General features: G+C 40.3%; 1 protein-coding gene across 3 annotated transcripts in view; it reads left to right on the forward strand.

The window, feature by feature from the left end:
- Positions 1 to 475: 475 nt before the first annotated feature.
- si:ch211-130h14.4 overlaps positions 476 to 15,574 on the forward strand; it is a 121,683-nt gene continuing 106,584 nt past the window's right edge. For all 3 annotated transcript variants that reach the window (XM_048601484.1, XM_048601485.1, XM_048601486.1), the window contains exons 1-2: positions 476 to 956; positions 2,390 to 2,487. In XM_048601484.1, the coding sequence (XP_048457441.1) occupies positions 2,416 to 2,487 (72 nt within the window). In that variant the 5' untranslated portion in view covers positions 476 to 956; positions 2,390 to 2,415. The remainder of the gene's footprint in view (positions 957 to 2,389; positions 2,488 to 15,574) is intronic.

The following is a 15,574-nucleotide window of genomic DNA, read 5'->3' on the forward strand; positions in this document are numbered from 1 at the left end:
CCAAATGACGACCTTCATGCTAAAATGGCTGTTTTGAGGTGCTCTTCCTGGGACTTGGACTGAGCTTTGTTGGAAAACTGAGGGCAGACTGCTGGGAGAGCAAGGTTGAAAATTAAAGTATCAGGTGGCTGGAAGCTGGTCTGGTGGGGTGGGGAGGAGAGGAGGGGTCATACTTGCACTGAGAGGGAGTGTTCTGCAGAGCGGTCGCTCAATCTGTATTTATGAGTAGACTTCCTAAATTGAAACAAGCGCACATAACCTGTGCAATATTATCGGCTCCGGGATTCTTTATCAGAAGTAATTTATCGACTTTAAATTTGTCATGGATGGAGTAAAAGAGGGACTGGAATATACAGTCCTGTGGAATAATACTTATTTCACATTTTGTACACCTTACAATGGAAATGCCCGCAGTAAGTGAATATAAAGGAGAAAGCTTCCCTCGCCGTCCTCAGTGGACTGGTTCAACCCAGCAGATAATGGGACTGTTAATAAAACTAAGAATCGGATAACACCATTTCGAAGTTAGGGGACAGACGTGTTTTGATTGTAGCGAGTACTGATTACTGAAAACATACTCTCGTTTTTAAACATTTGCAATGAGGATGGCAAGTCCTTAAAATGTAAATGTTGTGAAAGGTTCAAATAACAGGAGAATACAGGCCAGCGGGAAGAGTTTCTGGTATGGTTCCGAATAATTCCCCAGCACAAACCGGAAAGCGCATACCACGTCTCAACTATGCAGCAGGACCCTAGTTACTGGCAGCGGTTTCGAGCTTAAGTGCTCGGGATCCATCGTTATAGGCTGCAGGACTATTAACACCATTCGCTTTAAAACCAGAAGTGCAGCGAGTCACAGCATTTTCTGGGCTGAGGGCGGGATCCTTTCAGCTCAGCGCCTCCAGTCACCCAGAGCAACAACACTCACAGAAGTTGATTGTCCGGTCCCTCTTTGGGTAAGTAGTGACTCGGGCTATGAAATGCTATACAGTGGTCTGTTTTGATTACTTTCTGTTTGGCGGAACGTTTGGAATGTCATCCCCGAGGTTTTTGTTCCTCTTTTACCCATGACACGTTCCCCACTCCCCCCTCCACCCCTCCACAATGGCTTTCTGGCATGGGGAGAGTGGAAATAATTCCTGAGATACAGTTTGCCCTTTATCTTCACTGTATAATAGCCAATAAGCTGCATGTTGTATATCGAGCCAATTATTTCCACATATGATTTGATTCACAATTAAAGTTAACTTTGCCTAATTTAGGTTAAGTTCAAAATTGGTAGCTATTGTGTAATTGAATCCAACATATTGATAGGTTTAAACACACATACACACAGTTGCTGCAAAAGCTCAGCACGTCTGGCAGCATCTGTGAAGGAAAAAACAGTTAACGTTTCGGGTCTGGTGACCCTTCCTTAGAACGCAACAGGTTTTGTTGACTACATTTATGAGGCACTGCTGGCCAGTTTGGGTGTAACTGTTCTAAAACTAGATACTGCTAAGAGCCACTACTTCTCTCAAATCAGACTTCTAATGCAGGTGGCAATTATTTTCTTGTTCCTTTCCCTGCTAGCCACAGCACACCCCAATAAAATATTGTCATGGTACGCAAGATAACATCTTGCCACATCACTATATCATGTCATTCTAAACCATATCACACCATGTCATGCACTAACTCTCATCAGAAGAAATGGATAGAGAGATAAAAACAGAAAGCAAAAAGAACCATCCAGGTGCCCATCAATATTCTGGGGGATACCATTAACTAGAATCTGAACTGGACCAGAAGCAGATCAAGTTGGGGGGCACGGAGGTGGAGGCAGTGAGTAACTTATTTCCTGTCTCCCTAATGCTTGTTCACCACCTACAAGTTGGAAAAGTGATGAAATATTTTCCACTTGCCTGGATGAATGCAGCTCCGACAACATTCAAGAAGCTTGAAACCATCCAGGAAAAAGCAGCCCTATTCACTCACACCAACAAATTTGGAGGCAGCAGCACACTGCAGTAGGCAAATGGGAATGTCACCATGTGCCTGGTCCCCTCCAAGAAACTATATTGTATCACTGTTTCTTCAGTGTCGCTGGGTGAAAACCTTGGAACTCCCCAGCAGCACTTAGGGTGTATCCACACCCCAAGAACTACAGTGGTTCAAGAAGGCAGCTCACCCCACCTTCTCAAGGACAATAAATACTGGCTTTTCCAATGACACATCCCATGAATTAATTTAAAGAAAAGCATTGGATTTAAGTAAGGAGCAAAATATTGAGAACCAGATGCAGATGAGTTGGAGAAAAGTTAAAATGCATGAGAACAGTTGAGGCTGCTAAGAAGATCCATGTGCTAACCCTGCAGTTTATAATTATCCAACGTTTATTTCATTACAGCTGACCTGGTTTCTCCCCACCTACAAATGACTACACATAAAAAAAGCACCTTTCCTTCTCTCTTGGATGCATACCTTCCACCTCAGCACAAGAAACAGGTAAAACCCATCACCTCAATTACATGATAAACCTTCCAAGTAATAACTATTAATCTTCTGCAATACAACAATATATTTCCAGTTGGGATGTAGGTATGGAAATATAGTTGAAATAAAGTGATCAGTACTTAAAGCTTTCTTTATAGTACATCTATTATGTATTCATTAAGGTAAAGGATGTCAGGTGAGGGTGGGAACTGAAAAGCTAGAAACACTAATATTTTACAGAAGTATGTCAAAGTATTTTCTTAACATTAAACTACTTTGAAGTGCATTGACCTCTGTGAGCAAATTGATTTTTCCCTCTTATTTTGGTGCTATGTAATAGCAGTGAGCCCTCTTATGTGGCACAGACCAGATGGTCAGTAAATCTCCTGCTACATTGCCCCAATAATGTAGTCCTAATGCAGTATGATAGCACCAAATGTGACACTTGGGGCATAATTCTTCCCTCTCTGGAGGTGGTAACTGAAGTCATGAGAGGGGAAAATAATTGGGTGAGTTGGCCCTTCCTTTTCTTCCCCTAAACAAAAGTGTTGGGTGAGGTGGTATATTGAATGCCAGCAATTAAGGACTTTAGGTTGTCAATTAATGGCCACATATGGGCCTCAACTCACCATTTCTCTGATCGTTTGTCTCTCCAGCAGGCAAGAACAATAATTAGTTTCCCCGGTTGGAAACTATGACAAGATGGGGGATGGGAGGAGCTCATCCATGGCCCCAGTCTTTTAGCAGTCAGATACAGGGATGGCAGGCAAAGATGTGTCCTCTCCTGACTCTGACCCCTCTTCATCAAATACTTTCTGAAAGTTCATACAAATAGCAGATATAGACATTCTCCTGTCCATTGCATCAGTTACTCCTATAAAGAGTTCAGTCAGATTCATCAGGCATCACCCACCCTTTACAAATTCACACTGCCTTCCTCAAATTAGTTGAATATTTCTTGGTGGTCAGTCACTCTCTAAGCTTAATTAAAGACACTAACTAACGCTGTGTTGTTATTAACTTTGTCAGGGAGATAAGAACTGCAGGCTCTATAAGCTGCACAGCTTTTCCAGCACTCCCTGTAGGCCACCCGGAACAGGATAGGTTACGCTTTCACCCAAGAAAGTCGAGAGTCTCCCATCTACCCCTATCACTGAACTCCACCATCCACATTCCAGCCCAAATACCCTCTTTCCCACCCTGACACAATTTCCTTCTTTGTTTGCTGTGTGATGTTTGCTCTTCCCCTACATCCAGCCCCTGCTTGGCCACAGTCTCAGGTTGAACAAGACAATTCACAAACTCAACGTGCTCCTCAATCCTGAGCTGGCTTTCCGACCCTGTGCAATCTCAATAATCACCTCAATTATTACCCTTTTCTGATCTGTCTCGATGTATGTGCTGCTGCACTGCTAATTCTTGCTTTTGTCACCTAAAATAAAGCATGGTTCTGATGTCCTGCCATCCTATGTCCTCCATCAACTTGAACTTGTTTTTAAACTTTGCTGACAATACCTAGACAAAGTGCCATTTACACATTACCCCACTGTCGTCTTGTTACTGGCTTTTAATCTCCAGCATCTCAGATTTGACAATCTTGTTACCATGCTCAAAACCATTATGGCCTCGCGTGTTCCTGTCTGTAACCTTCTCCAATACTGCAACTGGCACCTTGTGCTTCCAGAGATCCCTTTGTCTCTTGGTGTCTCTATCCGCAGTTGCTTAGCCTCCAAGCTCTGTAATTTCTTCACTTTATGGCCCCATTTCGCAACCTCCTTTTTTTTCCTTTGATGCTTAAAACACAGCCCATTCCAAACTTTTAGTCACTCTTCTTAGTAGCCCTTTGTTGGCTTGTTGATCTTTGCTCGATTATGTTTCAGTGGTTTGGGATATTTTTACATATTACAGCCTCTGTATGTAAATACAGGTTGTTATTTTCTTGGTGTTATTTCCCTGCCCCTCATCCTGACGGTGCTCATCCATACTAAAGTACAACAGGATAACTACTTTAGCACGAAACCAAAATACTGCCAATGCTGGAAATCTGAAATAAAAGCAGTAAATGTTGGAAATGCTCAGTAAGTATGGCAGCATCTGTGGAGAGAAAGTAAATAAAAACAGTGAAAGAAGAGAAAAGATTGTTACAAATGTAATAAATTCAAAATATAAATAAAAGGAAGTGCAAGCAAGATGGAAATTGGATCTTAAAAGGGGCACAATGGGGGCCACCTTTTTGGAATTACCATCCAGTGTCCCAAGAATGTCTGAAAGACGTTAATCTAAAATTGGTGCAGAAGGTATTTCAAATGCCATTGCTGCCATATTAAACAGACATTTATATGTGCTAAAGGTGTCAGTGCAGAACACAGTAGTTGACTCATGCAAGATCTGGCAGATTTGCATTTTCCACCATTCTATTTTTATAATGCTATTTTAGAGACTAAAATGGAATTTTAAAATAAATAAAATGCTAAAAAGCACAAAAAAGATTGTTTCTATTTGATTTTCAGCATTTTCTGTCGTGATTGTTTTTCTTGTGAGATTGAAGTTTTCATTAACGTTAAGCTTCTATCTCCAGTCCCATTTGCATGTATTTTATAAGACAGATTATCAACTTTTCTTTAATATCCACACTGCAATCTAAGTTAGGTTACATATTCGCATATTTAGATTTTGGTGCAGCACAATGTCAGACCTTTATAGGGTCCTATTGTTGCTAAGTGTGCATTGGCCTTTCTAGTACATGTTCTTCATCACTCAGGTATAGTGCATGACATTGAACCATGCCACAACAGTTAGTCATCAAAAAGACAAAGAAACATTGCTAAGCACTTTGTCATGGAAACACATGACAACATTTCCTCCTTATTCAGCTCTTGCCTTTGTATTTAAACTAGTGAAAGCCACTGCACACTATGCTCCTCAACATAAGTAAAACAGATTAACTTTGTAGGGAGCCTGAAAGCAGAAAAATGAGAGAAACAACCTTTCTGGGGAACTAAACTTAGTTTAACAGCTGTCATTTAGACAGCTCAGAACATCTAAATTTGTAAAACAGACTCTTGTCTATTTCTCAGTTTTATTCAAAGGCCCAACAATGGGCACCCTCAAAAATGTCAAGGTAATTGCTGCCTGAAAGATGGAAGCATTATTTGCCTTACCTCTATGGTGCTCAGTGTTACCAGAGCAACAAGGACATAAATCTTGCCTTACCTCTCGGGCAATGGAATGAAAGCACAAAGGTGGCCCATCCTTCAATGAAGAGAGGAATAAGACACTTGATCACTTAATTAACTGAAGAATGACAGACCTTGTTGGTATCGGTGTAGTGAGTAAAAAGTGAGTAACGTGGGGGCAATTAAAGATGCTTCAGTCACATCTGCGCAGAATTTGTAGTCAATAAATTGCGGCAAAATGTCTTTTTAAATAGAATGAGTGAATTAGCTCACTCCAAACGTTGATAAATTGGTTTTACTAATTTGTTTTCAGCTTCATAAATCTTGTGTAACTTTGATTTCCATCTAGTTATAGATTTTTTTTTTTAAAAACAAAAAACAAGTTTGTTTAATCTTCATCAAATGATTGGCCAATTGATTTACAGTTGACTTTTGAGTTTTGGTTCAGCAAAATATTCTGCACTTTTTGTCAAGTGGGATGTCATCCATGTGTTTCCAAAAATTCCAAACACCAAAACTGAACCATCATATTTCTACTAAATACTTGCACAAAATGTGTTTCATGACTCTCTCCATACCTGCCACTTAACATTAGTATCCTCCCTCACGTAGTGGGAGTTTATTTCCTATCTTCCTATGTGTCTTCCATTGGAAAATAGAAGAATGAACGATTTCCAGGCTTTCTTTCAGAATACTCTTTCCTGAATGTTGCTTCAGAACAGCTGCTCACAGAAAATAATGTTCCTTTATTTTCTATTCATTCATGGGATGTGTGCAATGCTGGCTGGGCCAGTATTTAAAGCCCAGCTCTAATTGCCTATGAAAAAGTAGTGGTGAGCTGATCTATTGAACTGCTGCAGTCGCTGGTATGCAGATACACTCCTGCCTCCTCAGATACTGAAGCAGACCATGGCCAAATGCATCAAGACCAGCGTAATATCCAGGCTTGGCTGGAAAATGGCAAGCAACATCATGGTACTTAGATGCCAGGCAATGATTGTCACCAACAAATAAATTAACATTATCCCCTGACATTCAATGATAATTACCATCATTGTCTACCATCACATACTACAATCCCCACTATCAACATCCTTGACCAGAAATAGAACTGGACTAACCATATAAATACAGTGTCTACAAGAGCAGGTCAGAGGCTAGGAGTCCTGCAGTAATTAACTCAAATCCAGACTCCCCCAGAGTCGGGCAACCATCTACAAGGCACAAATCAGGAGTGTGATGGACTACTCCCCAGTTTCTTGTGCAGCTTCAACAACCCTCAAGAAGTTTGTCACCATCCAGGACAAAAAAACCAGATTAGCACCATCTCCACAAACATTCACATCTTTCACTGCCAATCCTCAGCAGCAGCAGTGTGTACCGTGTACAAGATACAATTCACCAAGGCTCTTTAGACATCACCTTCAAAACCCATGACCACTTCCACCTGTAAGGACAAGGGCAGCAGATACATGGAAACACCACAACATGCAAATTCCCCTTCAAGCCACTCACCATCCTGACTTGAAAATATATCACCATCCCTTCGCTGTCCCTGGGTCAAAATCCTGGAATTCCTAATGACATTGCGGGTCCATATACAGCACATTGACTGCAGCAATTCAAGAAGGCAACTTACCACCCCTTCTCAAGAGCAACTAGGGATGGGCAATAAGTGCTCTCCAGGTCAGCCACCTCCATATGCCATGACCCTAATCAAGAAAAGATGTATTAGGGAGGGAGTTTGTGACAGTTTCTAGTATTAAATTGATGTTGCAATAGTTAAGAAGTGGCATTTCAGTATTCAAATCATTAACCAAGCTTGTTGAATCCTAGATTGATAAAATACATCATCAGAATCCCAAAGTTAGATTATTTATGTAAAAGATGAAGAGGCAAGAAGCATAGAAGACCAAAATCCTCGCTGCTAGAAATTGAAAACAAAAATTGAAAATGCTTATCAGTTTTGCTAGCTAGGCAACATCTGTAGAGAGAACATAATCAGTTAGTGATACAAATACACATTCTTCTTTGAAACTGAATGTAGCCCTGCTCTACCTCAACATGGGGAAAAACTCACTTTCAGGACTTTCTCCCTATTTTTTCTTCAAAACACAGAATCCTGATTGGGTGGGTATTTTTGATCATCATCAACTCTCTTCTATGTTAGACGAGAGTAAAAGAAAAGTTATGAAATGTACAATGTCTCTGCATTGAATTTCCAAGTAGTCTTGGGGTGGCAAGATGGCTCAGTGGTTAGCCTCACAGCGCCAGGGACCTGGGTTCGATTCCAGCCTTGGGCAACTGGCTATGTGAAGTTTGGACATTCTCCCCTTGTCTGTGTAGGTTTCATCTGGGTGCTCTGGTTTCCTCCCACAGTCCAAAGATGTGCAGGTCAGGTGGATTGACCATGCTGGATTGACCATGCTAAATTGCTCATAGTGTCCACGGATGTGTAGGTTAGGTGGATTAGCCATAGAGAATGCAGGGTTATAGGGGTGGGACTGGGTGGAATTTCCTCAGAAGGTCGGTGTGACTCCATGGGCTGAATGGCCTGCATCCATAATTTAGGGATTCTATGATTCTTGTTCAAACCAAATTTTGTTTGACATTTTGATAAGATTGTACTTCTGTGGCGGAGGATTTGTGATGGTATCTTAATGTGTATGTGACATAATGAGATTCACATAAGTCATTATGTTGCTCTGATTACGTGAAACTAGAATCAGTAAGAGAGGAGAAACTGATTTAAAATGAGCATGTAAAGAACAAAGTCTTAAGCACTACATGGGAGAGTTGTATTTAAGAACTTATGTACAGATGTAAATAAAGGCATGTTACAGTGCATAAGGAATTGAGGACCCTTGTTTAAGTGTAAGAAGCAGCAGCCAGAGGGACAGTGTGCAGACGCCCACAATCTGAGATGCTCCAGACTGGTATCTCAGTGTCCAAGTAGTAGCATTGGCTAAAACTACAAGGTAAAGCTATCGATAGTACTGATGTCAATTGCAAAAGCTGCATATATATCAGCAAAGGCTGACTAACAGCTGCAAGCTGCAGAATGGAACTGATCTTCTGTAAGTCAATAACATGAAAATGTAACTAATTTGAAAGGGGAGTGGAATATAGGAAGTTGCAATAATCCCCAACATTTCTTCACTCGTATTGGAAACTAGTACACATGATAGCCTGCAAAGGAGTAAATACAAGTGATGAAGAAATAGTGTTTTACTGCAAAGTCAGGGAGCAGGGAGAGGTTTTAATGTCAGCTTTCTTCATCCCCCGCATTCAGAGAATTTCATTTTTGATAGTTTATTTGCATTTGCCAAAACTTTGAAATTTACAGTAAACATGGGCATGGCATTAATCTTCATTTAAAATAGTGTTTACTATTTTTAGAAAAAACTGAGCATTATATAGAATTTTGGCAATAACTATATTTCTTGATTTTTTTATCAATAGCAAATAATCTATTGTGGAAAAGGGAAATACTTCGTTTAATCTACGATGTACTAATAGCAAATTCATGATTTTAAATTGGTTCAGTTAGCCCAATGATCATCCCATGAAATGGTTCCAAATATAAAATTCTGCTCCGTGGAAGCTGGGAGCTGCATGTTTAGAATCTTTATCTAAACTTAGCCAGAATTTTGATGGTAAACACCCTGTCGAACACATTTTTTCATGCTAAGCAGTGCATTCCTGCTATCCATATTTTGGTGCCAATTGCTTTGGTTCCTTCTCTCTCTTAAACCAGTGCATGTTGCCTTTACCTCAAGTTAAGGTAAAAGTCTCCCTCTCCTCTCCTCAGTAATCCTGGCACTCTCCTTCACTCCATTCTCTGATGCAATGAATGCCAATGCTGTCTATCAGCAGTTCAACTCTTTTGGAGCTCTTCTGACCCTCCCTGCACAGCGCTTACTTCAGTATTGCTGCATCCAAACGTCACTCCCAGGCTACTACCTGCTGTTGCTGCAGTACATTATTGAATTATGGGCCACAACTCCTAATGGTAGGAGGCTTCTACCCACAGTGTACAGCATGACTCAGTCACTTGGAGCAGTAGCAATAGCAGGAGGATGGCTTCCAAAATAGAGCTGAGAAGTTGGTGGGCAGTGGGGAGACTGGTTCCCAATCTGGAAAAGCAGATGATGCACTCACTGCCCATCTCAAGCAAAGACAATTGGCACATGTGCTCAGGATATTGTTTGATCCTAGCAATTGTGTGTATTGCCTAGTATTCCTCAAGTTTCATTTTTTATCTAAATCAGATGTTTTTGTTACTTAATTGTAAGCAGTTTCTGCCATGTCCCACTAAGCATTAATGATGTAAGCTGTATTTTTATATTTCTGGTTCGTGCATTAAGAACAAACAAAATTACAGTACAGGAACAGGCCCTTCGACCCTTCAAGCCTGCACCGACATGCTGCCCATCACAATTAAAACCTCCTACCCTTCTGGGGACCGTATCCCTCTACTCCTATCCTAGTTATGTATTTGTCAAGACACCCTTCAAAAGTCACTATAGTATCTGCTTCCACGACCTCTTCCGGCAGCGAGTTCCAGGCACCCACCTCCCTCTGTGTTTTTAAAAAAAAAACTTGCCTCGTACATCACCTTTAAACCTTTCCCCTTGCACCTTAAACCTATGGCCTCTGGTAACTGACTCTTCCACCCTGGGAAAATGTTTCTGACTGTCCAGTCTGTCCATGCCCTTCATAATCTTTCACACCTCTGTCAGGTTGCCCCTCAATCTCTGTCGTTCCAGTGAGAACAACTCAAGTTTCTCCAACCTCTCCTCATAGCTAATGCCCTCCATGCCAGGTGATATTTTGGTAAATCTTTTCTGTACCCTCACCAAAGCCACCACATCCTTCTGGTAGTGTGGCGACCAGAATTGAACACAATATTTTAAATGCGGCCTAACTAAGGTTCTATAAGGGTGCAAAATTACCTGCCAATTTTTAAACTCAGTGCTCCGGCTGATGAAGGCAAGCATGCCATATGCCTTGTTGATAAGGGCACCACATGGCACTGAAGAAGCCCAATTGACATGCAACTTACTGGCATTTAGTTGAGGCTGTAAGTGAACTCTATACTTCACATCTGGGAATCACATTAGTCATGCAGGCAACCCACCTGATTTTGGCTTTAGATCCATTGACTTTGCAAATCAGGGGCCTCATACTTATTTCACCTCTTTTCCAAATTTGGTTCATGATGCTAATCTTGGTTTTCTTAGCATTAATTCACTACTGTTTGAGATTGTCAACAAAATGTAGGGTAAAATTATTAACCTAATTTTTTTACAAGAATGGCACTGCTTCTCAATAACCCACATGCCACTCCTAGCAAACAGGCATCTCTGCCCCTTAGGCTTTACTGTTGATTTAAGTCATTGCAAAATTACCTTGACACTCATGAATGGTGCTCACAGCTCAATGATACTAGGTTGGCAAACCAATTTACTGAACTACTGCCAATTGACCTAGATACACACAGGGAGTATGCATTGAATTTGGATTCTGCCTCACTTTGGATAAAGTTGATTTTATAGCACAATACATTTCTTCTTACAGTAAATATACAATCACTAATATTAAAGCAGTTAAGTAGATTATTCATTCTTTGTTGATCACACTTTACCTTTAAGAGGGTACTTTTATGTTGGGGGGAGACAATAGCCTAGTGGTATTATCACTGGACTATTAATCCAGGGACAAAAACAAAGCTGCTGGAAAAGCTCAGCAGGTCCGGCGGCATCACTAGGTCCTCTTTAACTTGGGAGAGGAGCAGAATGGTACATTCCAATCTTATGTTTATCAATATTTGTACACGTGATATATTGGATTTCTATTTGTAAATGTACTGTATTTGATTCTGTACTTTTTAAAATCAATACAGTATTATTTCAGCTTTTAATAAATATATAATGGAATATTGAAAGTCTGCATGCTGTGAGGGAATGTGTTCTATTTAGTTCCCTATCTGATTATCCATCAATTTGACTCGTTTCTTCAAAGAAGTTTGCTGTATTTTTGTTTGTCTTTGAATCAAAATAATTATTGTGATGAAGGCACTGTGTTCTGCTGTTGTGATGGTCACATTCTGTATTAAACTGCAGGACATTGTTTTATATGTATGGCAATATTCCATTTGCATGGAAGAAGTTTGATGCTGTAGAGAGCCCATAGACTTGAACTGTTTTGCTAAAGTGTTAAAAGGCACAGGAATGCCTGAGTCCATTATTTGAAGTTGGCACTAAAGAGAATGTTTTCAACACTTGCAGTCATCAACTACAAATGTACTGTTATGTGATGTGTTGTGTGATTTTTAAATGCCAAAATGTGTTAAAGTTCGAAATGATCAGTTCATAACATATATAATCTGACATCTTTGTTTCTTTATCTGTTCAACTCTCCATCTTGATTTTCCCTCATCCTCTGTCCTGTAAACACTAATTAGTGTTAGGCTATTATTCCATATTAATCCTCTTTCTCTTGTTTTCATTCGCTCCATGTGAGTCTAACTGATGAGTGCTGGCAAGCATTTTAACAGCTGTACAGATCATTATAGCTGAAGCTGATCTTACCATTACATAATGAAGGTGCACACATGGAAGTTAAGATTGGGAGAGGTAACTCTTATTTTATGAGATGGATTGTAATGTTCCTGCATGAAATCAGCTAACTCCATATATATGAATAATTAATTACAGTACTTTGTCTTGGTAGGGCATTGCCTCGCAAAACAACTAAAAGTGTTATTTTGTAAATTTAATACTGCAAACAACATAGGCAAAACACAAATTCTCATGTTAAAGAAATATATAAAAACATACATAATTTCAACGAATCTCTTCAAAATGTCCAATTCTGTCTTCTGGAGACACTGACGTACTGCAAAATTAGTCCATGCCCAATTTCAATATGAAGCCCAATCCTTTTCAGCCCATGTATTTTTTAGCACAAGTCCTATTCAAGAATGAAAATCTGAAATTAATTATTCCCTCCTTATCCTGTAATATTGAGGCTAACTGCAAAGATTCATCTGTTTCCCCAGCTAACATAAAGCGGTAGAATTCCAGGTCAGGGAAGGGATTCTGAAAGTTCAGTCTTCCCTGAACATCAACTCCATGGGGCGCATGTGATTTTTTTTTTTTTAAACAGGTTCCCTGCCTGGAAGCTAGCCAGCAAAGGGAGTAGTAAGGGTTGTGGATGGTCAGTGAAATGACAAGGGGAACAGCAAGCAGAACAGCAAGGCAAAAGCAGCAACATATCTCCAAATTTGCAGATGACATAAAGCTGGTGAGAGGGTGGGCTTTGAGGGGGATGCTTCAATGTGATTTGGACAAGTTGAGTTAGTGGGCAAGTGCATGGCTAATAGAGCACAATGTGGATAAATGTCAGGTTATCCACTTTGGCAGCAAAAAGAAGAAAACCATTATTATCTGACTAGCGATACATTGGGAAAGAGGGAGGTGCAACAAGACCCCTGGGTATCCTTGTATATCAGTTGCTGAAAATAAGTGTGCAAATGCAGCAGGCAGTGAAGAACAAAAAAAATTGTATGATTCATTGTGAGAGGATTCGAGTACAGGAGCAGGTTCTGAGGAAGGGTCACTGGACCTGAAACGTTAACTCTGATTTCATTTCACAGATGTTGCCAGACCTGCTGAGTTTTTCTAGCAACTTCTGTTTTCGTTCAGGAGCAGGAATGTTGTGCAATTGTATAGGGCCTTGGTGAGACCAGACCTGGACTACTGAGTGGAGTTTTAGTCTCCTTATCTGGGGAAGGATAATCTTGCACTTTGTCCATAGCCAGGAAGGTTTATCAGTCTGATTATAGGGATGGCAGGACTAAAGTGTGAAGAGAGACAGGATCAGTTAGGACTATATTCACTAGAATTTACAAGAATGGGGGTGTTCTCAATGAAACTTGTAAAATTTTACGAGGACAGACAGGATAAACACAGACAGAATGTTCCCAATGACTAGGGAGTCCAGAACCAGTGGTCACAGTTTAAGGAAATTGGATAGGCCATTTACAATTGAGATGAGGAAAATTTTCTTCACCCAGAGAGTGGTGAACCTGTGCAATTCTCTGCTGCAGAAAATAGTTGAAGCCAAAACATTGGTTTCAAGATGGAGATAGATATAGTTCTTACGGCTAAAGGGATCAAAAAGTATGAGGCAAAAATGGGAACAGGATACTAAGTAGGATGATCAGGCATGATTATATTGAATAGTACAGCAGGCTCAAAGGGCTGAATGGGCCTACTCATGTTCCTGTATTTCTATTTATCTATGTAACAACAGGAGCTGTAGTTCTGGTTCATGTGTGGTATGAGTGCACAATGGTGATGTCAGCAGCATCAAATCTTGGTCAAGTGAGTTGGCAAGAGATGCACTGTTTCTAGTAACATTACCATTTGTTTCTTTGTCACTTTCTCCCCTGCCTAATGTGAAGACCCCAGTCTAAACATGATCTGATGGACAGCTTGTTATTCTTTTAGGCAGCGAGTGTTGCCAAGCTACGTGACGTTGAATCTAGATTTTTTTTATGATTCTAGTCAGAAGTACAAACTCCAGCGATTTTATATAATCGTTATTTAACTCCTAATGCATCCTCTCTCAATTGAAGGACAATGAAACTCATTCCAGCATCTAACAATAACCCCAGCTGAAACCATCTAACTCCCTACAAACCTAGCAATCAAATATGGGTCTTCCTGGTTTATGTGGCTTCACTGCTCACAGGATGAACTTGCTAAACCATCTTGAGAAATTTTATGTAAGCTACTAAAACCTAATTTATTAACAACCTATGCTTGTTAATAAAAGCATCAATGTTTTTACTTACCATTGAAAAGAGTGGGACAGGATTTTTTAATCAGGTAGAAATGATTGAATAATGGTAAGCTTGGGTTTTAGAACCCTCCCAGATATGAGAAATTGCATTGTTTGCCTTGTGCTAGAAGCAACTGTGCTGTGAATTGGTGAGGAAAGGAGGGACGAGATTGTGTAGGTCTCTGTACTTGGAACTTTGAAGAGACTAGAGAGAAAAATATAAACAAGCACTGACTGACTTTAATGATTCCAATAATATAGACAGCAGGTTATGGGAAAGGTATTGCTGATCAGATCTCTGCAGTCATCTGACGTCTGGTTTCCCAGTCAATCAAACCTCATCAGATTGTAGTATAATATTCCCCAAATTTTCATGTGACTTGATATTATGACTGAAGTTACCAACGTTTTGTAACTAAATCTTTAACTTTTAAAATCTAATATTTCATTAATTTCAAAGCAACACATGGCTCTTTGATTTTGATAAGATGTATGTAAGATCATAGAGACATACAGCAGGGAAACAGACTCTTTGGGGCGACTTGTCCATGCCGACCAAGGTTTCTCAGCTGAACTAGTCCTTTTTGTCTGCATTTGGCCCATATCCCTCTAAACTTTTCCTGTCCAAATGTCTTTGAAATGTAGTAATTGTACTCACCTCTGCCACTCTTACGCCTCTTCCCACTATTACTAACTGGGACAACATAACAGTATTATGACAAGCAAAACAAAGACAAGCATGAGAATTCCTGGAGGCCTGGTTTTCAACCACTGGTACCATAAACAAACATGTTGAAATAGACCCCATCTACATACCACTACAGAGCAAAACTGGAAACAGAACTACGCACCATAACAGACTGGACCATATAAATTCAGAATGGAACAGAACATCGCTTCAACGGAGGCTAGACAGCTCTGAAGATGTCACTTAGGGGGATTAAACGTTTGCATGAAAACCAGTCAACTTGATGCTACAGAGATAGTAGGAACTGCAGATGCTGGAGAATCTGAGATAACAAGGTGTAGGGCTGGATGAACACAGCAGGCCAAGCAGCATCAGAGGAGCATGA

This window comes from Rhincodon typus, chromosome 9 (genome assembly GCF_021869965.1).
Source record: "Rhincodon typus isolate 14 chromosome 9, sRhiTyp1.1, whole genome shotgun sequence".
Taxonomy (NCBI): Eukaryota; Metazoa; Chordata; class Chondrichthyes; order Orectolobiformes; family Rhincodontidae; genus Rhincodon; species Rhincodon typus.